At 39.5% G+C, this 26,207-nt stretch overlaps 1 protein-coding gene across 1 annotated transcript in view; it reads right to left on the bottom strand.

Moving 5' to 3' along the window:
* Positions 1-2,374: 2,374 nt before the first annotated feature.
* The window catches only part of LOC134340172 (leucine-rich repeat-containing protein 46-like), a 34,730-nt gene continuing 10,897 nt past the window's right edge, over positions 2,375-26,207 (bottom strand). The window contains exons 3-8 of the mRNA XM_063037101.1: positions 25,658-25,766; positions 24,539-24,585; positions 23,137-23,246; positions 12,205-12,274; positions 10,358-10,560; positions 2,375-4,903 (exon numbers count right to left, since the gene is read on the bottom strand). Of these exons, the coding sequence (XP_062893171.1) occupies positions 4,710-4,903; positions 10,358-10,560; positions 12,205-12,274; positions 23,137-23,246; positions 24,539-24,585; positions 25,658-25,766 (733 nt within the window). The 3' untranslated portion in view covers positions 2,375-4,709. The remainder of the gene's footprint in view (positions 4,904-10,357; positions 10,561-12,204; positions 12,275-23,136; positions 23,247-24,538; positions 24,586-25,657; positions 25,767-26,207) is intronic.

Below are 26,207 nucleotides of genomic sequence, written 5' to 3'. Positions count from 1 at the left end.
TCACATCCATCTGTGAATGTTGAGTAACTGAAAAATATAGATCCTTAACTCTCTCGAAATTGCTGCTTGTAATGAGTCAAGATACTTCAGGCCATCCTGAGACAAAAAAAAGTGGTGAAAATACACTCAGTGCCCACTTTATTCAGTACAAGAGTCGAACCCAGTGTGATCTTCTACTGCTGTAGCCCATCCACTTCAAGGTTCAACATGTTATGTGTTCAGATGCTCTTCTGTACACCACTGTTGTAAAGCGTAGTTATTTGAGTTACTGTTGCCTTCCTCTCAGCTCGAACCAGTCTGGCCATTCTCTCATTAACAAGGCATTTTTGCCCACAGAACTGCCCACTCACTGGACGTTTTTTTGTTTTTCGCACCATTCTCTGTAAACTCTAGAGGCTGTCGTGCATGAAAATTCCAAGGAAATCAGAAGTTTCTGAGATACTCAAACCACCATGTCTGGCACCAACAATCATTCCATGGTCAAAATCACTTGGATCACATTTCCTCCCCATTCCGATGTTTGGTCTGAACAACAACTGAACCTCTTGACCATATCTGCAGGTTTTTATGCATTGAGTTGCTGTCACATGATTGGTTGATTAGATATTTGCATTAACGAGGTGTACAGGTGTGCCCAATAAAGTGGCCACTGAGTGTATGTCATCATCGTCGACAACATACACTCAGTGGTCACCTTATTGGGCACACTTGTACACCTGCTCGTAAAGCATAAAGAAAAGGCAGTTTGAGTTCTAAAGCAGGGAAAGGATGTTATGTTACCAATAAGCACAATGACTGTATATCTGCCCTATTCGTTCATGGCTGTGCAATACCTACTCTGTTTAACATTAATAATTGTCAGAAAATCATTAATGCTCTTATGGAACAACACACACAAAATGCTGGAGGAACTCACCAGGGCAGGCAGCATCTATGAGCAGTCAACATTTTGGGCCAAGACCCTTCATCAGGACTAGAAAGGAGAGCAGGCAGAAACCAGAATAATAAAAAAAAATGGTGGGGAGTGCAGTGGGGGGGGGGTGGTAAGGAGTACAAGTTGGCAGGTAATAGGTGAGACCAGGAGAGGGAAAAGATGGGTGGGTTGGGGGAATAAAAGGGGATTAACTGAGAAGTTGGGAGGTGACAGGTCAATGAGGCAAAAGGGATGAAGGAGAAGGAATCTGATAGGGAGGACATTGGATCATGGAATAAAGGAGCAGGGGAAGCTGAGGGAGCTGATGGTTATTGGAAGTTAGAAAAATCAATGTTCATGCCATCAGATTGGGGACTACCAAGATAGAACAGGAGATGTTGCTTCTCCAACCTGCATTTAGCCTTATCGTTACAGTAGAGGAGGTCCTGGACAGACATGTCTGTGTGGAATGGGAATTGGATTTAAAATGGGAGGCTATCAGGAGATAGTTGTTGTGGCAGACGGAGTGCAGGTGCTTGAAGTGGTCCCCCAATCTGCATCAAGTCTCGCCGAAATAGAGGATCCCGTACTGGGAGCACCAGATACAATAAATGACCTTTACAGACTCCCAGACTCCTTGCTGCCTCGCCTGCAAGGACTATTTAGTGCCTGAATGTAAATATATTTTAATATTTGTTGTTTTAGAGTCCATGGGCCTTCTAGAAAAGTTTTAAAAATAGTTCAAGTGAAAGGGGAAAAAAGACTACAGTAACTCATTTCCTACATAGATTTTGGCGATGGACAAAAATGTTCAGGGTAATCGTCCTGCAATTGAGGCAAGGAAATCCAGTTATGTTGAAACTGCAGAAGAGATTATAGAAACTCTATTCCTATCCTTTCATATTGCACTTGAACCTTCTTGTGAAAACGTAAAGCTGTGGGAATTAGTGCAGTGAGAATGCACTTGTAATTTGAATTCAGGTTTATCATGGAATATATCTATTACATTTTTATTAGACTACTTCTGCATATCAATGATGAAAGCAGTGAGGCAAGAAAATGGCTGCAAATTGGTCCTGAACTTAATGAGTCCTGTAGCAGTGTCAGAAATCATGTGTGTGATGTTTTAAGAGGTTTCTTTGACCTTGAAGGATAACTATTGGATTATGAAAAATATTTGAGAGATTTCTCTGAACACATTAGCGGTGTGCTTCACCAGCTTTTTCTACATGACAAGCAGTATTGCTTTTGCCAGCAACGTGTGATCTGATATTCAGGAGAATGCAGTCATATATTCCTGTGTAATGCAGAGCCAGTGTATTCTAGATTGTTTTTTGGATGTTTCATTTATTAAAGGGTTTATTCATACTGCCAAATCACATGAAAATACAAGAATAAAAGCAGTCATAGCAATCCACACTCACTGCATGTATGGAGGAGCATACAAAGAACACTGCTGTCAGGTGAAAATTTTAAAAAAACTGCAAATGCTGGAAATATGAAATAAAAATAGAAAAATACTGGAAACACTCAGTATTGGTAGAAAGAGAAACGGACTTAAATTTTCAGTTCAAAACCTTCACAATTTATTGGCATGAATAGGGCAGATAGCTCCTCTGCTATTCACAGAAGTTGAGGGAATGGGCTGCTCAGCTCCTTGTATCGTTCATCATGATTATGGTTGATCTCTTATCTCAGTTCTGCTTTCCTGTCCAAATATCCAAGACTTCTGTTTTGATATTATGCCGTTGAATTTTGCATGTTCAGACGAGAAGGTAGATCAGATCTTAGTTTGATGATTCGTGTAAAAAACTGGCACTGGGGTGCCGTTATGTGCAATTTGCTGCAGTGGAAAATTAAGTACAACGTTCTGATTCAGGGCCAGGAGCTGGGAAGCAAGAGTCTAAATAATATCATGGGATAGGAAGAAGAGCAAGGGCTTGCGAAGTTTGAGATTGGGATGGAAGTAAATAGGCATCTTTGAGAATAACTGATTATGTTATAGAATAGACCGCTGACAGCAGAATTTCACTTAGTTATCACAAAGAATGGTTCTATATACATAGAATGACTGAAAACAGTTTGTTTCTGCAATAAAATAAGTATTTTTAATGAACTACCATTCCAATATTTGGTAATGACTCAAGCCGACCAACAAGATACCAGATTTGAACTTTGATCAGTTCTGAGATCACACCAGTGCAACAATACTGACCTCAGTCGGCTCAAGGCTCTGGCTCTGGCTCAGGTAATGGAAAAATCAAGTGTAGTCAATTTTCTTGAAAGCTATGCAGCAATCTTTGCTCAATGCACATGTACATTCCAGACAACGACAGCTACGAAATGTACTTTGTGCGAACCTTCTGTCTCTCGGTTGAAAATATGAAATGATACCTTGAATGGGCAAGTCATCCCAAATGCAGCAGCAACTCAAGGAAGCCAATAAATGTACCATTGCCCTAGAGTGCACATATATGAATTCAAGGTTGTTGCCTTGCTTCTATAAAAGCAGACTAATTAAAGCAGATGCTGGAGTAAAAATGAAAAACTCTCTTTCAGTCAGCTTGCTCTTTAACAGATGTAGTAACTGTTAAAATACTGACATTTACCTGACATTATAGAAAGTTTCTCTGGTATACCCTCCTCACAAAAAGTAGGGCAAACCTAATATAGCTGGTCACTGTCCAGTTAAGTCAGCAGCAAAGCAACAGATGGTATTGCAACAGTGCTATGGCCCTGCACTTACTCATTAATGACCTGCTTACCTATGCCCCATTGTGCCAGGAGCACTTGACTGCAGACATCAATGAAGTCATGATCCATACTTTTACCAAAAAGTTAAATTGCAGTGATGAGGTGACAGTGAGTGCCCTCGACATTAAGACAGTTGACTAAGTGTTCTATTAAGGTGCTTTGGTAAAAATAGTCAAGGGGCATCTAAAGAAGTTAATACCCTGTCCAAAAGAAGATGGTTTTGGAAACTGATTGTACCAAGCCTAGAACATCATTGCTGGAATCCTTCAGGGCCCAACTATCTTCAGTGAGGCAGAGCACACTGAGGGATTTCATAAACTCTTGAAGTTTGGGTGAAATGTCCACTTGGTGGTTATCAAAAACCCTCAGATTTATTCTTTACTTTGGTGCAAAGCAAGAAGACAAAATATGAGGATAGGCTCCCAAGCAGACTATGAGTTTCTACCATTGGAAGAAGCCGAGATATTGAAGGAAAAGCTAAATAAACATGAAGGAGAAAAGGAAAGTTAGATGCTTGAGTCAGATGGACTGAAATACAGAGAAGCTCATGAAGAGCATGAATAAACTATGCCAGCATATGCACACCCCAAGACTAACACAGATTTGAGATGAAACCAAGAAAAAGCCAATTTATATGGCTTAATATAAAAACCACCTGGAATATTTACACCCTGGACCACCAATCGTCATAAATTCTTCACTCTATCTATAGAATGAATACACTATGCAGAGGATTTAGCAATTGAGGCAAAAATAATAACAGAAGGGAGAGAATGCTCAATTTTTAGTTTTAATTTTATCCAAATTAAATTTCCTACCCCTAAAATAAGAAAATTGTTCTGCTTCTTGTTCTCGACTAGTCTTTTAAGTATTATCGGGTCAATGCTCTTTTGACTTATGGTTGACTCGATAAAAAGGAATCTTTGCAGTTGAAGTAGTTAAACTATTTGAACTAATTCCTCACTTAGCCCTATAACAACTGCCCTGAATTGTTAATCTAAGGTATCAGCTTGAGCAGCAGTTCTTCATTTTGTCCATCTTCTCACAAATGAGAATTTGGATCGTTCCTTGGATAACTAAAAAGCTTGTTCATTTTTATTGGTTTGTATCGCATTTGAGTTAACTGTTTACGGATCTCCTGCAGTTCATTCAGCCTGTTCTTGTGTTCCTTTTCAGCTTCCTTCCTTCGCTGTTGAGATCGACAGACCATTTCTTTATGAAGCTCAGCAAAGAAATCTGTGAACCAAAAGAATGAATACAGTAAGCATAGCTAAAGGATTTTACAAATATTTGTAGTCTTGATAAAGATTTTTAAACATTAGCTTTATTTGTTACATGTATATCGAAACACACAATGAAATACATTATTTGCATCAATGACCAGCACAGTCAGAGGATGTGCTGGGGGCAGCCCACAAGTGTCGCTATGCTTCTGGGGCCAACATAGCATCTCCACAACTTACTAACCCTAACCCAAACCCATAAGACATTGGAGCAGAATTAGGCCATTTGGCCCATCAAGTCTGCTCCAACATTCCATCATGGCTGATTTATTAGTCCTCTCAACCCCATTCTCCTGCCTTCTCCCCATAACCTTTGACACCCTTTCCTATCAAGAATCTATCAACCTCTGCTTTAAATATATCTAATGACTTGTCCTCCACAGCCATATGTGGCAATGAATTCCACATATTCACTACCCTCTGGCTAAAGGAATTCCTTCTCTCATCTGTTCTAAAGGGATGTCCCTCTATTCTGAGGCTGTGCCCTCTGGTCCTAGACTCCCCCACTATAGGAAACATCCTCTCCACATCCATTCTCTCCAAACCCATACACCTTTGGAATGTCGGAGGAAACCAGAGCATCCAGAGGAAACCGACAAGGTCAAGAAGAGAACATACAAATTATTTACAGACAGCGGCAGGAATTGAACCCTGATTGCTGATTGCTGGCACTGTAATAGCATTACACTAGCCACTATGCTACTATGCCACCTCAGTATGTAGGTAGCTACATATCTAAAATAATTTATATGCCAGACAAAGAACATACAAAAACAGACAAGTACTAAAAATAGGGGAATATTTCCAAGTTATTATTAAATAAAGGGAGAACACAGCAAAAGAAATCTTCTCTCAATCAGGCTCATAAGAAGTTAAGACACAGAAGCTCAGGCCATCACAACCACACCAGCTAAAGCTGGCCTGTAGGTGCATCCCACTTCCCACCTCGTGATCCAGATTGGTTGTGGCACTTCAAGTGCTCACCCAGCCACTTAAATACATTGAGCGGTACTGCCTCCACCATTCATCTAGGCAGCAAGTTCAAAGCACTCACATCTTGAGAGTGAAATAATATTCCCCCCCCCCCAATTCCTCTCTAATCCTTCCACCAATTAACATTAATCTATGTTCCCTGATTACTGCCCTCTATGCTTAAGCAAATAGGTTATTGCTTACCCTCTCTAGGGCTCTCACAATTTCATACAGTTCAATTAAATATCATTCAGCCTCCTCTGTTCCAAACAAAACAAAGCAGCCTGGACAATTATACATCATAACTTTGACTCTCCAGCTCTGACAACATCCTTGCAAATTTCCACTGCACTCTCTCTGGTCGTTTCTTATTAGGTTCTTAATAGATTCTTGATTAGTAAGGACGTCAAAGGTTACAGGGTGAAGACATGAAAATGGGGTTAAGACGTATGATAAATCAGCCATGATTCCAAAAGGCCTAACTCTGCTCCTCTTATGGTCTTATTTCATATTCTTACTGTAGCATGGTGACTAGTACTGTACACATTAATCGTTTAAACAGTTCCAGCATGCTCTCTCACCTTTTGAATTCTATGCTTCAAACATGAAAAAGCAAGAATCCCATAAACCTTGTAATATACCATTGTCTGTTCTTGTGGCTGACTCTCTAATCTATTTACAATCAATTGTTAACACCCGGACCGCAATAGTGGATATTGTGTTTTTGATAGCTGTTGTTAGGACAGTATTTTAATATACGGGAATTGGTTCACAGAATCATACTGCATGAATCAGACTCTATACTAACCGCCTAGCATTCTTTTACACTAATATTATTTTATTCTCCCATATTGCTAGCAACTCCCAGATTGTACCACAGAATTGCATTATCTAAAAATAACATAATTATCTTGAGTTTAGCCTTTTAGGCAAGATCAATTTTTTATTGTAGATTATCAAGACAATTTTCTGAAGTCTGAGATCTGTGCACACTTTGATAACTATGTAGGCAAATGAACAGGCGATGACAAATGAAACCATTCAGACTTCAAGTTCCCCATATAACAACTGATATAGCTTGCATCAATTCTGATACAAAACCATTATACTGAGATATTAACTCTTTCCCTCTTTACACATGCTGCCTGCCCTGTTGGGTACTTCTATTACTTCTTATTTTTATATTAGATTTTCAGCATCTGCCTGTATTTTGTTGCTGGTAACATCTGCAATGGTCTAATAATTCTAAACTACAGCTCATATTGTTTCACTTAATGTTGGAACCACAGCCAAGGTAAACTTCCTGCAAAAAAATTGTGATGACAAAAAGCTGGGCATTTGTTATAAAATCTGCTTACAGTTTTGACTTGCCATGGTGATGCAGCTATTTCTATTTGCAGTCTCATCAAAGACCACAGTAACAACATATTTAATAATGTTACTTGCAGTTTTCTTGCAAGTCGCATTAATGAGCTCTTAAGTGCAACAGTGACACACATTATATTATATTATAATAAAATTATAACATTCAGAAGTCTGTTAGCCCTACTCATTAGTTTTAGTATTTATTCCTCATGTCAGTAGTAATCCTAAATCTGTGTGTCTGCTTAATTCCCATAATCCCTTTATTACCCTAATCATTATCTAAACCTATTTTTAAAATAATAACAATCTCTGGTTCAGTCAATGACTCGGACCTCTGTACAAAAATCTTCTTCTCACAGTCCTGAAATTTCTTTGCAAACGTTATATATAATGTGCCTTTTCACAGATTCCTCACCCTATAGAAGTTATAGCTACCTAAATTAAACACCTCATTATATCACCGCTTACTATATTCATGAAAACGGCTCCATTAAACTAGGTATGAATTAATTTGAGCAGTATTTTCTGATAGGAAAGTAAAACTTAAACACTTGCTCTCAGATTTAAATGATAAACACAATTTCAACCATCTTTTCCATATTTTTAAATCAATAACTATGTTCTATAAACATCGAACAGGATTCAATTCTTTAGTGTGCAGAGTACTATCCCCACTACTCTTAGTGGTGAAATGTGCTTTTTGTTCTTTATGGTGTTACATTTTCAATCGTAGTAATTGGATGCAGTCAAGCAGGGAACAATGAGAAAGAGGGGACATTGAGAGGAAGAATAACACTGGCAATGCTTTTGTTTCGTGACGTGTACAAGGTAAAATAAATAGAAGTGGAGGGAGTGTCTTGATATTCTGTCAGCTGAAATGTCTCCATGAAACAAGACATGAAACTTGCGTAGGGGAACAATGCAATAAAGATTAAAAGGTAGCAGCTTCAAAGTGGCCAGCTTCACTGCATGTTAAAATGCTTGAATTTTGTAATTACACAATAGGAAAGAATACAGTTATGAAAGCAACTCAACTTGGCTCCTAAACTTATCACAGAAACAATCCAAAGCCAAAGTGGCAATATCTTCTAGTGGGAAAGGAAAAGATTGAAAGTAGAGAAGTATCCAAGGGTTTCAGGTGCCTCCTGGTGGTTGATTATAGGGAATACTGGTCTGGGAGCTCGAAGAAAACAAGGATAGATTAAAAATGAACATAAATACTAACCTAATCTGAATACATCAGAGATAAAGGAAAGATTTAACCCAAAACGTCAAAAACAAGAATGTTTAACCCTCAAATATGTACCATTTTATCAATGCATCTTACAACGTAGCTAAAATGTCAGTGTCTGTATTGTTAGCCATGGTTGCACTTTGAATCACAACAAGCAATAGTGAATGCATCCTGTTATTGAATCTATTTATTGGACCAAATGTTACATTTTAATGACAGCAGTAATATGAAGAGCAATTTTATCTGGATATCACACTCAGTACAGAGCCAAATGGACAATAAAATGGAAAGAATGGCAAATATCCAGGTTATGGAATACATCAGAATGTTGCAGCTCAAACAAGAAGCAGATATTGCTTTGATTCATTTGGCAGGAAATAGAATGCTTTTTTCTCTGTCACAGCACAGAATTCAATAAATATTAGTGAGAAGTATATAAAGAGATCAATAGCTGCAGGTTAAAAAGAATGTTAGAATGACGTTTTTTCATTAAATGTCTACCGCATGGGTAGGAAGTTCTGGATTTTAAATCTGAAGAGGATGGTGAGCTTGAAAGATCTCTTTACACTTGATGGGTTGTGATTTGTGGATGATGTCAGACACACAAGTCATTACTCCGCAACCATCTGTCATACAATTCATTATTGTGAATGAAGAGAACATCATACCACTTCAAATCATGTGCTAGCTGGGATCTACATAAGCTCCCCTCTAGCAGTATGGGTTCAATGTTAGAATTACTCCAAAAAGAACTGTGTCTTTCCAAACAAAAATAAACTAACACAGGAATGCAAGTAAACTAGAGAGGGTGCAGAAGTGGTTCACAAAGTTGTGGTCGGCACAGGACGGTTTGAGCTATGAGAAGAGGCTGGATAGGCTTGGACTGTTTTTCCTGGAGTAAAAGAGACTGAATGAACGAGAGTGAGAGTGGCCTTATAGGGGTTTATAAAATCATGAGGGGGCATAGATAAGGTGGATGATTATAGTCTTTATTTCCAGGGTTGGAGTGTCTAAAATGAGAGGGGAAAGATTTAAAAGGGACGTGAGAGGCAAGTTTTTCACACAGGGTTCATAAACACAAAAGATTCTACAAATGCTGGACATCCTGATGAAGGGCCTTGACTGGATATGTTGACAGTTTATTCCCCCTCCACAGACGATGCTTGAACTTCTGAGTTCCTTCAGCATTCTGTATGTGTGTTTCACACAGAAGACAGTAGGCATGTGAAAGGAAGTGGTAGAGGTGGGTAAAATTACAGCATTTAAAAGACATTTGAACAGGTTCACAGATAGGAAACCTTTAAAGCAATATGAGCCAAGTGCTCGCAAATGGGACTAGCTCAGCAAGGCAACTTGTTCGGCATGGACGAGTTGGGCCAAAAGGCCTGCTTTCATGCAGCATAACTCTATCTCTATAAAATTATTTCATGCAGTATAGCAGAAAAGCACATACGGTTTTGTTAGTAGACTAGCAATCCAGAGGCTTAGACGAACAATCTGGGGGCACAAGTTCAAATTCCAGCATAGCACTGGCAAATTTATATCCAGCTATTTAAACAAACCTGAAGAAAATCAGACATTCATTTTTGTTTTGGCCCTAAGTGAGGTTTAATAAAGTGGCTAACCACTCTATTCTCAGGACATTTCAACAATACAAGAATTCCTAAACGTACTTTCTTCTGTACTGAGGAAAAAGGAAGGTAATTTCTTTATGCAGGATTAAGAGCTTACCCCTGCATTTCAAGCCCAACATTAGAATATCCTCTCTACATAACGCAGGAATGCTGTAAATGTTGGAATTAGTCATGCTTGAATCATGCTCTGCATAGTCTGTACCTTTTATTTTTTCTGGTGAAGTGAAGATGTTAGGTAATGAATCATTCGTCTCAACCTCAGAGTCATCCAGTTCATCAGAATCCTCCTCATTTTCAGAACCATCTGAATCATGAATGTCTCCAGCTTCATTTGGATCTTTCTTTCTTTGGACAAGGATACCATCAAGTTGCTGCAGGACAGGAAGAGTCTGTATCACCTGCTCCCTGTAAAATATTGGAAATCACTGACAGAAGGCCCGATTATCAGTTTCCATCAACAAAGACAAATATCGCGTTACATTGTGGATAGAGCATGTGCACCAACTGTTCCTTTTACAGCACAGAGAGAGATGGGGGCAGGAAACTGACAGGATTGCTCATTTCAAAAAGAGACAAATGTTATTTCTACTGAAGTCTGTGGGAAATTGGGAACGGTGTGAAATGGGTGCTCTGCCAAATGAGCTTTGTTAAAATTTGTAACAAGTCCAATGTTGAATTCCATTTGCAACTCTTCAGAAAGTGAAGCAGCCCAGACTGTAACAAGACCTTGAAAACATTCAGGCATGGCTGGGTATGGAACAAATCACATTTGTACCACATAGGCACCATGGCACGATCATTCCCAACACAGGAATTTAACCACACTCCAAAGTGTTCAATGACATCACTGTCACTTAAGACCCCACCATCAATATCCTACAAGGCAATATTAACCACAAACATAGAGGAATTAGTTTATAAATATGCAGGCTACTAGAGGCTGGGTATCCTATAGCAGATCACCTTCTAACTCATTTCCACTAACCCCAGAAACATTCAAGAAACTCAGCACCACCCAGGATGAAGCAGCTCTCTCTTGTTAGCTATCCCATCTTAAAGACTTAACTCCCTCTGCTACTAGTATGCATGGCTACAGTGTGTCCTATTAAAAAAATACTGCAATTATTTACCCTAACACATCTAACCGCACAATGCAATCTAATACCAAGAATGACAGGAGAACCTGGTGCATGGAAATTACATTTCTTGTGGTTTCTTTTCTAAGGCACATACCGTGATGACATTAAAATATATCATTGTTTCTTCATCATCACTAAGTCTGAATATTGGATCCCAATACCCTCCGGTACTCTTGGAATACCTTAATTGGGTGTTGTTCAGCCATTCAAGTAGGTGGCACAGATGGTATCTCACCGCATCAGAGATCTGAAAGGAACTATCTGCACTGAGATTGCACATTGTCCACATCATTTCCTACTGTTGCTCTGCTTTTCCCCCATGGCCCAAAGGGTCGGTAGATTAATTGACCACTATAAATTGCCCATTGTGTGGGTGTGAGTGGTAGAATCCTGACTGGGAGTTAAGGAAGAATAAACAAGAAGGATTCATATAGAATTATAAGCACAAGAGATTCTGCAGATGCTGGAAATCTAGAGCAACACACATAAAATGCTAGAGGAACTCAGCAGCTCAGGCAGCAATTATGGAAAGGAATAAACAATCAATGCTTTGGAATGAAAATTAGAATTAGTGCAAATGAGTGACAGATAGTACAGGTATAGTAGATTGAGGTTCAAGTTCAAGTTCAACCGTACATTTAAACGAAAAACGGCCTTCTGGGACCAAGGTGCAGAACACAGTACATATATCACATACAGCACATAAAATAACATTAACAGATAAAAAGTATACACGAGGAAATCTGCAGATGCTGGAATTTCAAGCAACACACATAAAAGTTGCTGGTGAACGCAGCAGGCCAGGCAGCATCTCTAGGAAGAGGTACAGTCGACGTTTCGGGCCTCTGCCCCACCCCTCAAAATCTGCAACATAAGCTCTTGAAACAATACGCCAGAACTCATGACTCACCTATATTCTTCCTGTTTTGTGCAGTCATTGCCTGACATATTCAGAATGATGAGACGTTCAGGAAATTCACCTTAGTGTATAAAGACAAAAAAAGTCAATGATGAGGTAACTGCCTTGCACATTTAAAAGCTTTGCCAGAACAGCCTCAACAGATATCAAAATAAATAAATATTCCTATTTGCCCACTGACTTTACAGCCCTTCCTTCATCATGAATCACGGTCACATACTTTTCTCACCATGTCTATTAGAATTAGTAATTATATTGACTGTTAGTGCAGCACAATAAAGAAATGGTGACATTACAATGATAAAATACCAAACAATGCCATTTTGCTCATACAGTCATTAATTTTTTTTGATGAGTTGAGCATAAGACATGGGAGCAGAATTAGGCCATTCGGCTCATCAAGTCTGTTTCGCCATTCGATCACTGCTAATTTATTATCCCTCTCAACCCCATTCTCCTTCTCCTCATAACCTTTGACTTCCTAATCAATTTAATTAGTTTAGTGCATTTTATGATGATATTGGGATTACATATAGATTGTTTTGAATTGTTTATTTGAAATGTGTAAATATGGTATAATTAAGAGAATAGGTCTACATGGTGCATAGCAGTTAACCTCTTCAGGGTTCATTAATCCTGAGAATAAACTTCTGAAATATATGGTGAGTAAGAAGCTTTTAAAAGGGAACTTGACAGGACCTTGAGATACGAGGTGAAGGTGACTACCCCTGACATTAAGATTTCATTTGAACAAGTGTACCATCAAATAGCCCTGATAAAACATAAACCAACAGGCAAACAAGGAAACTGCACTGCCTTGAGTCATACCTCACATAAAAGCAGATCACTCTGGTAGCTGGAAGCCAATCATCCAATCCCAGGACATCAATGAAGTTTTTCCAGTTAGTGGCCCAAATTCAACCATCTTCAGCAGCATCATCAATGGCAATTATAAAGTCAGAATTGGGGATGATTTCTGATGGCTGTAGAGGTTCAATCCCATTTACAATTCCTCAGCAAATGTAGCAGTCATCTCTGCATGCAACAAGAGATTAACTTGGGTTTGAGCTAATAAGAGTCAAGTGCTACCCACTCCAAAAAAGGGCACAGTAATTACCATCCCAACAGTGTTTAACCACCTACCATTAAGGATCAATGATCTTACCATCAATAAATACCTTACCATCAATATCACAGTAGTCACAAAAACACTCTAACTATGAAAGCTTGTCAGAGGCTGCATATGCTGGGGTAAGTGACTCAGATTCTAACACCCCCAAAGCCTTTCCACCATCTAGAGTAGTGCAAAAGAAAATCCTCACTGCCTGGGTGAATGCAACTCCAATAATATATGCAGCACAAAGCAGCCTGCATGATTGGAAATCCATTCATCTCCTCAAAAATTACTTCCTTCACCACTGGCACAGAACACTGCAGACAGCCATCTAGGCCACTCTAACAGGATCTCCCCAGTATGCAATATGCACCACAAAGAAGAACAAGGGGTTTAGCAACATAGAAACACCACTATCTGCATACTGCCATCTGGATTGCTCCCAATCCTAATTCAGAAATAGATCACCAATTCCTTCAATACAGCTACAGGTCCACAATCCCTTATCTGAAATCCTTGGGGCCAGTTGCATTTCGGAATTCAGAATTTTTTGGATTTCAGAAAATTGATAATTATATTGATAATTAACCTGTCTCAGTGCAGGTGGACTTTAGGACCCGGGGGAGCTCTGGACCTACACACATCCTCTCGTATAGTTTAGAAAAATGAGGGGGACCTCATAGAAACATTTCGAATGTTGAAAGGCATGGACAGAGTGGATGTGGCAAAATTGTTTCCCATGGTGGGGGAGTCTAGTATGAGAGGGCATGACTTAAGGATTGAAGGGCGCACATCCAGAACAGAGGTGCGAAGAAATTTTTTTAGCCAGAGGGTGGTGAATCCATGGAATTTGTTGCCACGGGCGGCAGTGGAGGCCAAGTCATTGGGTGTATTTAAGGCAGAGATTGATAGATATCTGAGTAGCCAGGGTATCAAAGGTTATGGTGAGAAGGCGGGGGAGTGGGACTAAATGGGAGAATGGATCAGCTCATGATAAAACGGCGGAGCAGACTCAATGGGCAGAATGGCCGACTTCTGCTCCTTTGTCTTATGGTCTTACAGTATACTTTAAATCATCTCTAGATTACTTATAATACCTAATACAATGTAAATGCCATGTAAAATAGTTGTTGTACTGTATTGTTTAGGGAATAATGACAAGAAAAAAAAGTCTGTACATGCTCAAACAACAAGTGCTGGAGAGAGAACTTCCGGGTTTTCCCGATCCGCACTCTTTTTGACTTATTGGAATAAATGTAGAACGTAAATACTCTAGGACATATACAGGTTCAAACTAAGCTAAATACGTACAGGTACCTGATGGGCCAGGAACAGGATTCTCAAGTTATGAAGCAGCACTATGACAGATGGCATTTTAAAAGACTTATGCAGTGTTTTCCTATTTTTCATTAGTTTATGGTCATCAAGTAATTTCAGGAACTTGTCTTTCTGTTTCTTTAGATCACATACAGTGGTAGTTCCTACACAATATTCTTCAGTAAGACGCCGCACAGACACACCACCATCAAGCTTCTGCAATAACTCCACTTTCTGCGTTATTGATAATGATAGATGCTTCCTTCTCTTTTTCTCATTGTTACCCATAGGGGTATCTGCAGCTCTTTTTGACATTTTCACAGTGAAATTCAACACAAAGTCAACAGTGAGCACAAAATATCAGCAAACAGCAAATGCACGTGTAACCAGTACGAGCGCTGAACAACAACTGACGTCTGGCAGCCTCTGCTAGTGTTGCCACATCACACCTGAGTGACGTCAGCTGTTGGCGCGCCAAACAAGCCTTGTTATGACATGCTCCACACTCCACGAAAAATACTCCGGTTCTTGGAGCTTTTTGGATTTCAGAATTTTGGATAAGGGATTGTGGACCTGTATACCCAAGTCCTGCAACTAACTCTCAAATGGCTGTGAGAAGTATTGGAGCAACTCTTTCAGAGAGTTAGCATGTGCATAATAAGCAAAATGGCCTTGTTTGAAACTTTAGCATTTTATAATGCAATTTATTCACTATGGGTGTAGAAGATATAAATGCTGTACTGAGAACATATTTCATCTCCTTCGAGCTCATTTATCTTCTCTGCACACAGTTATGCCACTCTCAAAAAGCAAAGGATACAGGAAATTTAGACTGAACCGTGTTCAAGAGCTCATCAAGAGACCTGAATGAATACACCGTGGTTGTAATGGACTTTATTAAAATAGCTGTGGAGTGTGTCCCCACAAGTCAAGTCAAGTCAAGTTTATTGTCATTTTGACCATAAGCTGCTGGTACAGTACACAGTAAAAATGAAACAATGTTCCTCCAGGACCCTGGTGCTACATGAAACAACACAAACCCACACTAGACTATGTGAGACAGCACAAGGCTACACTAGACTACGTAAAACAACATAAAAACTGCACTAGACTACAGACCTGCACAGGACTACATAAAGTGCACAAACAGTGAAGGGCAGTACAATAATTAATAAACAAGACAATAGGCACAGTAGAGGACAAATTACAATATAATAATAAATGATGTAGATGTCAGTCTAGACTCTGAGTATTGAGGAGTCTGATGGCTTGGGGGAAGAAACTGTTGCACAGCCTGGTCGTGAGAGCCCAAATGCTTCGGTACCTTTTGCCAGATGGCAGGAGGGAGAAGAGTTTGTATGAGGGGTGTATGGGGTCCTTCACAATACTCTTAGCTTTGCGGGTGCAGTGTGTGGTGTAAATATCTGTAATAGGGGGAAGAGAGATCCAGACCAAACTTGAATCAATGAGGGATGCTTGTCAGCTGTGGCAGGGCTTGAATGCTAGCACCTCCTACAAAGTGAAATCAAGCAACATCAGAGACAGGACTTCGCTCCCCGATGAACTCAATGCCTTCTATACTCGCTTTGACTGTCAGAACATGGAGGAACCATCGCAAACCCCCACATCTCCCGATGATCCTGAAACTGATGTGCAGGCTGCCTTCGAAAGGGTGAATCCAAGGAAAGCATCCGGACTGGATGGGATACCTTGCCTCGCACTAAAGTCCTGTGCTGACCAACTGGCTGGAGTGTTCACTAAGATCTTTAATCTCTCGCTTCGGCAGTGTGGCACCCACCTGCATCAAGCAGGCCAAGAAGTGAGTGGTGACCTGTCTCAATGACTATCGCCCAGTTGCACTTACATCCACAGTGATGAAGTGTTTTGAGAGGCAGGTGATGAAACTTATCAGCTCCTGCCTGAGGGGCAACTAGATCCACTCCAATTTGCCTACTGGAGCAAAAGGTCTGCAGTAAATGCCATTTCATAGGCTCTTCACTCATCCCTGAAACATCTGGACAACAAAGGTGCATACATCAGGATGCTCTTTATCAATTACAGCTCAGCATTTAACACCATCATCCCCTCAAAACTAATCAATAAGCTCCAAGACCTTGGCCTCAGTAACCTCCTTCTGCAATTGGATCCTGGATTTCCTGACTGTAGACCACAGACAGTTTGGATTGGCAACAACATCTCCGACATGATCTCCATCAGCACAGGTGCACCACAGGGCTGTGTGCTTAGCCTCCTGTTTGACTTGCTTTTAACCTATGACTGTGTGGCTAAGCACAGCTCCAATACCATATTCAAATTTGCTGATGACACTACTGTTTTTTAGATTATGAAGACACGTAGTCCTCTTTTATTGTCATTTAGTAATGCATGCATTAAGAAATGATACATTATTTCCTCCGGTGTGATATCACAAAACACAGGACAGACCAAGACTGAAAAAACTGACAAAACCACATAATTATAACATATAGTTACAACAGTGCACAATACCATAACTTGATGAAGAAGTCCATGCGCACAGTAAAGTTCAAAATTTCTCAAATGTCCTACATCTCACGCAGACGGGAAAAGGAAGAAAAACTCTCCCTACCCTGCTGACTACAATCTGACTCTGAGTCATCCGAAAACTTCGAGCTCTGATCAGCTGTCCGACACAGAGTACTGAGCGCCATCTCTGTCCAAACGATTCGACCTCCTTCTCGGTCGCCAAAAGCAGGCAAGGCCGGGGATTTTGAGGCCTACCCTCCGAAAGATTCCCAATCACACAGTAACGACAGCAGCGAACGGGCGTTTCAGAAATTCAGAAATTTCTCCAGATGTTCCTCTGTGCTTTCACGTCCATTCTCCATCAAAGATTTGTTGTGGGCTGAATCAAAGATGGTAATGAATCAGCATACAGGAGGGAGATTGAAAATCTGGCTGAGTGGTGTCATATAACAACAACCTCTCACTCAATGTCAGCAAGATCAAGGAACTCATTGTCGACTTCAGTAGAGGGATACCAGAGGCCCATGAGCCAGTCCTCATTGGACGATTAGAGGTGAAGAGCGTTAGCAACTTTAAATTCCTGGGTGTTACTATTTCAGAGGATCTGTCCTGGACCCAGAATGTATGTAAGTGCAATTGTGAAGAAAGATGGCAGCGCCTCTACTTCCTTAGGACAGTGGTCCCCAACCACCGGGCCATGGACTGGTACCAGGCCGCAAAGCATGTGCTACTGGGCCACGAGGAAACGATATGATTTGGCGACATGAAATGATATGAGTCAGCTGTACCTTTCCTCATTCCCTGTCACACACTGTTGAATTTGAAATAACCTACCAAATCATACCAAATAACACATAAAACCTAAAATAACACTAATGTATAGTAAAAGTAGGAATGATATGATAAATACACGGCCTATATAAAGTAGAAATAATGTATGTACAGTGTAGTTTCGCTTAACAGAATCGGGAAGATTAAGCTAAAACCGATTTGTAGAGAAAAAATCGGCATGTACATGCATGCGCACGTCATGTATGCATACGTCACGCATGCACACACAGGTGCCCACGCAAGGCTTCATGGTCATGGTAGTCTTTCTCGGGGTAAACACAAGTGTCCCGTATTTGACTGCTACTTTTGTCCCTTATTTGGAAGTGAGAAAGTTGGCAACCCTACTTGAACACCACCGCTCCGCCCCCGTCGGGCAGTCCGCAAGAATATTGTCAATATTAAACCGGTCCGTGGTGCAAAAAAAGGTTAGGGACCCCTGCCTTAGGAGTCTGCGGAGATTCGGCATGACATCTAAAACTTTGACAAACTTCTATAGATGTGTAGTGGACAGTGTATTGATTAGCTGCATCACAGTCTGGTATGGGAACACCAATGCCTTTGAACGGAAAATCCTATAAAAGGTAGTGGGTTCGGCCCAGTCCATCACGGGTAAACCACTTCCAACCATCGAGCGCATCTACACGAAACGCTGTCATAGGAAAGGAGCATCCATTATCAGAGATCCCCACCACCCAGACCATGCTCTTTTCACATTGCTGCCATCAGGTAGAAGGTATAAGAGCCTCAGGACTTGCACCACCAGGTTCAAGAATAGTTACTAATCCACACTCATCAGGCTCTCGAACAAAGGGGATAACTACTCACTTGCCCATCCATTGAGATGTTCCCACAACCAATGATCTCACTTTAAGGACTCTTCATCTGGTTATCTCATGCTTTTTTTATTTATTGCTTTTTATTTATCTTTGCATTTGCACTCTAACTGATCTTCCATTGATCTTGGTATAGTTACTATTCTATAGATTTGCTGACTATGCCTGCAGAAAAATGAATCTCAGAGTTGTAAATGGCAACATGTATGTACTTTGATAATAAAATTTACTTTGAACTTGAGTAAGGTAAAACAATAACAAAGCAGAATAGGTGTAAAAGCTACCGAAAGAGTGCAGTGCAGGTAAACAATAAAGTGCAAGATCATAACGAGGTAGATTGTGAGGTCAAGCATCTATCTTGTCATACAAGAGTCTGATAACAGTGGGACAGTAGCCATCCTTGAATCCAGTGGGAGAGAGGAGAAGAGGGAATGTCCGGGGTGGGTGGGATCTTTGAGTACACTGGCTGCTTTAATGAGGCAGCGAGAAGTATAGACAGAGTCCATAAAGAGGAGGCTAGTTCCTGTGATGTGCTGAGCTGTGTCCACAACTCTCTGTAATTTCTTGAGGTCACATACAGAACAGTTGCTATGCCAAGCCATTATGCATCCAGACAGAATGCTTTCTATGGTGAATCAATAAAATTTGGTAAGAGTCGACGGGGACATGGTAATTTCTTCAGGCTTTTTCTGTTACATTTGTCAAATTATCATGTGGAAAACTTCTAATTGTATCAGAGGACTACTTTATAATCTATTGTGGGGTCTGAGCAACAACGACAAGCTATACTGTCCTGAAACTGAGTGTCAGTTAAATGTCAAGCACATTACAATAGAACAGGAGCACATTTAGGCCAGCCCAGGCCAGAATATTAAGTTTCCTCCATAAAGGTTATTAGTGAAGCAATTGGATGTTTACAACAGTCCAGTAGTTTTATGGTCACCATTAGTGATCACAACTTCCTAATTCGGCACTTATGCTGAATTTCGCACAAGGAATTAAATTACTCCAGTCCCCTTGCCCAATAATATAATCACAATGTTACTGTAGCCATTGCAGAATACTGCAATGTTTAAGTCATTTTGAAAATATATCAATACGTCCTTGGGGCTTGAAAGTGAGCTTAATTGGTTTAATTTGCATTTCAACATCACAATGATGTTTTCATACCATGTGCCATGCATACAGACTAATAAATATATCCCAGTCCTCTGGTTTTCTTATTTGATATCATTTTTTGGATCTTTAGCATTAGCCAGAGTCATAGAGCACTACAGCACAGAAATAGGTTTTCTGGCCCATCTAGTCTGTAGTCTGTGTCAAACTATTATTCTACCTAGTCCCATCACCCCACACATGGACTATAGCCCTCCATATCCCTCCCATCCAGGCACATATCCAAACTTCTTTTAGATGTTGAAATCAAACTCACATCTACCACCTCCAGGCTCTTTCCACAACCCCCACCTTTGCCTCATAATTTTGTATAATTTTCTATCAAATTTCCCCTTATTCTCCTACGCTCCAGGGAATAAAGTCCTAACTTATTTAACCTTTCTCTATATCTCAGGTCCTCAAGTCCCAGCAATATCCTTGTGCATTTTCTCTGCACTCTTTCAATCTTATGGATCTGTTTCCTGTAGGTGACCAGAGATGCACACAGTATTCCAAATTAGGCCTCACCAATGTCTTAAAGAACTTCAACATAATAGTACTGAATACTTTGATTTATGAAGGCTAATGTGCCAAAGTTCTCTTTACGAACCTATCTACCCAAAACACCACTTTCAAGGAATTATGGATCTGTATTTTTTTCAGAAATATAAAGAATAAGAGGCTAGAGTAAATATTGGACCACTGGAAAATTACACTGGAGAGGTAGTAATGGGGGTCAAGGAAATGGTGGGCGAACTGAATAAGTATTTTGCATCACTTTTCACTGAGGAAGACACTAGCAGTGAGTACAGTTGCTATTATAAGGGAGAAGGTGCTTGGGAAACTGAAAGGTCCGAAGGTAGACAGGTCACCTGGACCTGATAGACTACACCCCAGGGTTCTGAAAGAGGTAGCTGAAGAGTTAAAAAAAAAACAAGAAACTGTGGACCACTGATTTCTGAATGGGCCATGTTTACTGTTTTAATGAAATATGACTAAAATACATAAATAAAAAAAATAAATGAATATATGTAATTTCAATGAAATGAATGGGAACATCTGTTAGATGATGCAAAGGATGATTATTTTTCCATTTTGTTGCACTTTGAGATAGTATTATAGCATTTCTAAGTGATAAGCAGTTAAGTTTATGTAATTTCCTTCACTGGCCACTCAAAGTAGAACTGCAACATGATGATCTGATTGTATATATTGATCATTTGAAACAACTGCACACTGATATGAAATTTCTGTTCAGAGACCTGTTGAAGATGGATATTCACGCAGATTGGGTGGTGGATCCATTTGGGGTGAATGTGAATGATGTTGACACCACATTGCAAGAATGTCTACTTGAGCTGCAGAGTGATATAACAGCTCAAGCAAAGTTCAAATGCAGCAAGCAAAATTTCTGAATAACTAGTGATATTCAAAATAAGTTTCCACAGCTCTGGGAGAAAGCAAAGTTGTTTTTTAATTTGATTTCCCACCTCTTAGCTAGTTGGATGTGGTTTTAGTCAAGTTCTTTGCCTACTTTCTAAAGCTCGCAACCATCTTGATGTTGTGAAAACAGGTGATCTTTGATTATCTTTAACCAAATTGCAACCAGATATTCAAAAACCCGCTAGTTTGCATCAGTCGCAAATAACTCACTAAATTCCCAAAATAACAATATTAAGCACTTTTTCATTGCAGGTTGGAAGAATATTATATAATATTATAAATAATGTATCCTATTCAGAGCTTTGAAATAGTTTTATTTTTCATATACACTTGTAACATTATATTTAACATATAATAATGCTTATAACTTGTTATATCATAAATATTGTCTGTGTATTAGAATTAGTACAGTTGACCAAAAAAATTTAGCATCTAATTGAGACTATGGGGCGGGGGGGAGGTACAGAGGTAAATGAAAGTCACAAGTGGGACACGAGCAGAAAAAGGTTGGGAATCACTGCTCTACACACCATAAAGTGTTACAGTTGAAACCCCTCTGTTTGGATAGATTTATAATAATCAAGAAAATGACTTAACATATGGTCTGAGAGAATGAAAAGATTTTATATCATTGGAACATTTTTCATTAGAAATGCTGCCTCATCAGAAATCCTCAAGATGAAGTAGATATATACTTGAGTCCGACCAAACGTCGAACATTATCTTTTGCCTCTCTCTTGGCTAGACGGTTAGTTCTTCTTAGATGGAAAGATGCTGCCCCACCCACTCATGCTCAATGGCTGAGTGATGTTATGTCCTGTTTAGACCTTGAAAAGATTCATTATTCACTTCTTATTTCGGACATAAAGTTTCATAAGGTGTGGGGACCTTTTCTTGAATACTTTCATAACTCCTCTTTAGATTAAGTTTATCCTTTTTCTGGTACTACAATCCCTTACTTTCAGCTTTTTGTTTCTTTAAGTTTTACGGTTTTTTGTTGTGAATTACATTATAGTTTTGGTAGTCAGCATTATATATTTTTTATATATATATTTACAGCTCTGTGGGGTCGAATGCTCCAATTAATTTTTTCTTTTATACACAGAAATGGTTGGCCTGGGGTTTTTTTTCAGTGGGAGTTTGGGGAGGATACTAATCTTACATGATTTTATTTTGGGTGCTTTTATTTATTGTTATGAATTATATATTGGACATGTTTGTTTTGCACTGTATAAATCTCCATTTTGTTGATGGGTTTTTTCTGTAGCTCTATTGTAGAAATGCATAAAAAATTAATTAAAAAAAGAAATGCTGTATATTTTGCTTATTGGTTAACAAAATACTTTATGCTTTCAGTATGAACCATTCCCAAGCTAGTAGGTCACAGCTTGGTCAAAGATTCTCTACACCACTTCGGAAATGTGCCTTAACACTCAAAATTTGAAACAGCATTACTGACAGATTACGTTTGAAAGAGCCCAACACAGAGATGATAATTTGTGCTGAATCATTGCAAGTTCATGTTAAGTTCTACCTATGATTTGAGATTGCTGCAGCCAATTTCATTAATCATACCCATAGCCATTAACGAGAGAACAATTTGCTTCCATTGACTTGATGTGGATCCAAATAGCTTCTAGAAATGAAATGACAGACTAATTGGTGCAGGCAATTACTGAATAATATCTACTTCAAGCTATGAAATGATGACTGAAGTAAACTAACCTGGATCCAGTTGTTCAATCTGATTATCTGAGAGGTCTAAGAATCCCAATTTCTGTAAGCATTTTAGGTTTTCCACTTTCTGGATTCTGTTGCCAGCCAGTGTCAAAAACCTGCACACCAAATTAAACAGCTCAATAACTCCCTCTTTTTTTCAGATCCCCTTGCATTATACATGGGCTCCCTCTCAACATGGACCTTGTGCTAGGCATTAAGAATACTACACAGTACTCATTCAAAACCAGTAGGCATCTCTACTTTGGACAATTACAAAATACAAACAACAGTCCTCAAATTTAGTAACTGTATGTCCACAAAGTGAATGATTGCACCTTCTCAGGAAAGACTACATGCAGAATAAACAGGAATCCTTCCACTGAGTGAATGGTGACCGTCTCAATCTGTAGACACACTCTCATTGGATGAGTGGAATCTCACTGAGCATTAGGGGTGTTTGTTTTGAATGAAAAGGAATCGTGCACAAGTATCACTAGGCTTTTTCTTCTCTGATAGTCCATCAGATAACTTGCTTGCATTCTAATTCTGTGGATTCTGATGAGTGTGGGACTTGCAGGTTCCAGGGGCTATAGGTGCTGGACACATTCCTTCCAAGTTTAATCAATATTGCTGGAATCTCTCCAATTCCTTGAGGTGTCTGTAAGAAATCTGTATCTCTGATCCACAGTAGAGGGCAGGAAGTTCAACTCACAACAGATAATTAGAACACCTCATATTTCACCTTGGTAGTCTCCAACCTGAAATGCAATCAACATCGATTTCCCTAACTTCCCATAATCATTCCTCTCTCTTCCCCTCACCTCTCTATGTTTTCCATGATCACTCTGGTCTTTTTACCCCATCTCCTTCTCATCCACCACCCTCATGACCTGCCCATAATCTACACCTTCCTCTCTCTGGTTCCACACCCCTTTTCCTTTATTCCATGGCCTACTGTCTTGTCCTTTCAGATTCCATCTTAAGCCCTCTGCCTTTTCCACCTCTTACACATAATGCCCTCCCGTCCACCTTCTTACCTTCCCCCTCTCACCTGGATTCACCTATTATTCGGTATTACCCACGAGCTTGTGCTCCTTCTCCTTCTTCACTGAAGCACACAGTGCAAAGATGGCCAAGCAATAAGGTCCAAGTGAAAGGAAGAGGGTTGCAAATGTTGGAGGAAGGAAGTTAGAGGGTGAGTGGGCAATGGATAAGGGATTCAAAGACTAGGAAGATGAAGGGTAAGAGGCACTAACCAGAAGGTGAAGAGTGAGAGACATCAATGAAAGTGTAAATAGTGCGGTTTGAAGAAAAGGCATGCCTGTCTGAACTAACATGTCTTTTATGCATTACTACAAGTACAATACTTTACCAGTGACAAAATTCACATCATATTAAACTCACTTACCTTAAATTGTGAAACAATTCTAAATTTTCTATCTTCTTAATTTGATTCTGTGATTGGATTTGAAGAAATAGAAAGATTGAATGAATGACTGATGTAAACTTCCAGTTAAAAGCTCAGCTGTTCAAGTGTCCTGTGGTGGAATGATTTCTGATATAAAGGTTTTGTTTGTCAAACTTTCTACAATCTAGTACACATGAGGAGTTAAGGATAAAATATTAACTTATTTTAAATTTAAGATTAAGACTGGCCTTTTATGTATTTTCAGTGTCTTCTGTTTTAATTTCAATTTAAATATCTGGAACTTGAAGACAATTTGATTTCATTGTGAGTTAGGTGAATTAAAAAGGAAATATTAACACATACACAACTCCAGCTTATCTTCAAGATTCTATTAAATTTGTCTTGTAAAAGTTCCCATTTTCTGTATGTCTATTTGATTGATCAAATAATATATAGAGAAACGAAGGGAAAAGAGTCCCATCTTCTGCAGGTGAAAACTTGGATATCATTGTTATTACTGTACTACAATCCCCTGTTAAAATCTATTTGGGTAACTGACTGCATCTCCATACATTAGTCTGCTTATTCAACATGAGAGGCTCAATGTCCCTTATTAACATTCATTCTTAAAATGGTTTGCTACGACTAATATTTTATTTCTTGTCTCTGTTTCTGATTCATGAGACCCAATCCCACAGGCAGTGTCTAATCTCTAATAACTGGGATATGCAGTTCTATGGTGCATAGAAAGAAGCCCATAATGCATCTACCAATATTTTGGATGAGCTTTGCCACTCATGTATAAGCACAGTTAGAGTTGCAGGTGGACACTGTGGTCGAGTCTGGTCTTCTCCTCACTCTATCCATTTCATCACTTTTCAGCATCAGGGTGGCAAATGGCAAAGTTCCCTTTCTTTCCCACAGTACTCAGGCAAAATATTTTTACCACTACCACTTCACTGGCTGAGATATCTATGCCATCTGGAGACAAATTTGGAAATTTACAATGTGTAAGCCTTAATTTTACAACAAGTGATTTACCCAAAGAACTATCAAAAGACAACTGGGCAGTTTCTCTTCAATCAATTCAGTGAAATCACCAGTGGGAGCAGAAATTACCTGCTGAAGGTAAAGACTGCAGACATTTTCCACGCACTCAAAATTTCCTAGGGTGCTGATATTCTCTCGGTCTAATCGAATAGTCATTAGCTTTGCCAGAGCTTCTTTCCTGTATGGAGAATGTGGCTCATTAACACCAAAAATTAGAGCAATGCAGAGACACCTCATGTTTGGAGACACATTTTGTTACAGTATCTTGAAATTAGGATGGCATTATGAACCACCACCAGATGGAGTACGTACATTTAATTTAACAAGTTATAATCCTGATTTTATTTATATATTTTATTTATAGATACAGTACGGAACAGATCCTTCTGGTCCAATGAGCCGCACTGCCCAGCAACCCACCTATTTAACCCTAGCTGAATCACAGGACAATTTACAATGACCAATTAACCTACTAACCAGTATGTCTTTGGATTGTGGGAGGAACTGGGAGCACCCAGAGGAAATGCACATGATCATGGGGGGAACGTACAAACCCCTTACCAGCAGCACCGGAATTGAGTTCCAATGCCACAAGCTGAAAAAGTGAAGGAAACAAATC

The sequence above is a fragment of the Mobula hypostoma genome, chromosome X1 (assembly GCF_963921235.1).
Source record: "Mobula hypostoma chromosome X1, sMobHyp1.1, whole genome shotgun sequence".
Classification (NCBI taxonomy): Eukaryota; Metazoa; Chordata; class Chondrichthyes; order Myliobatiformes; family Myliobatidae; genus Mobula; species Mobula hypostoma.
The sequence above is the reverse complement of the archived record's forward strand: the minus strand, read 5'-3'. Positions and strand labels throughout refer to the sequence as shown.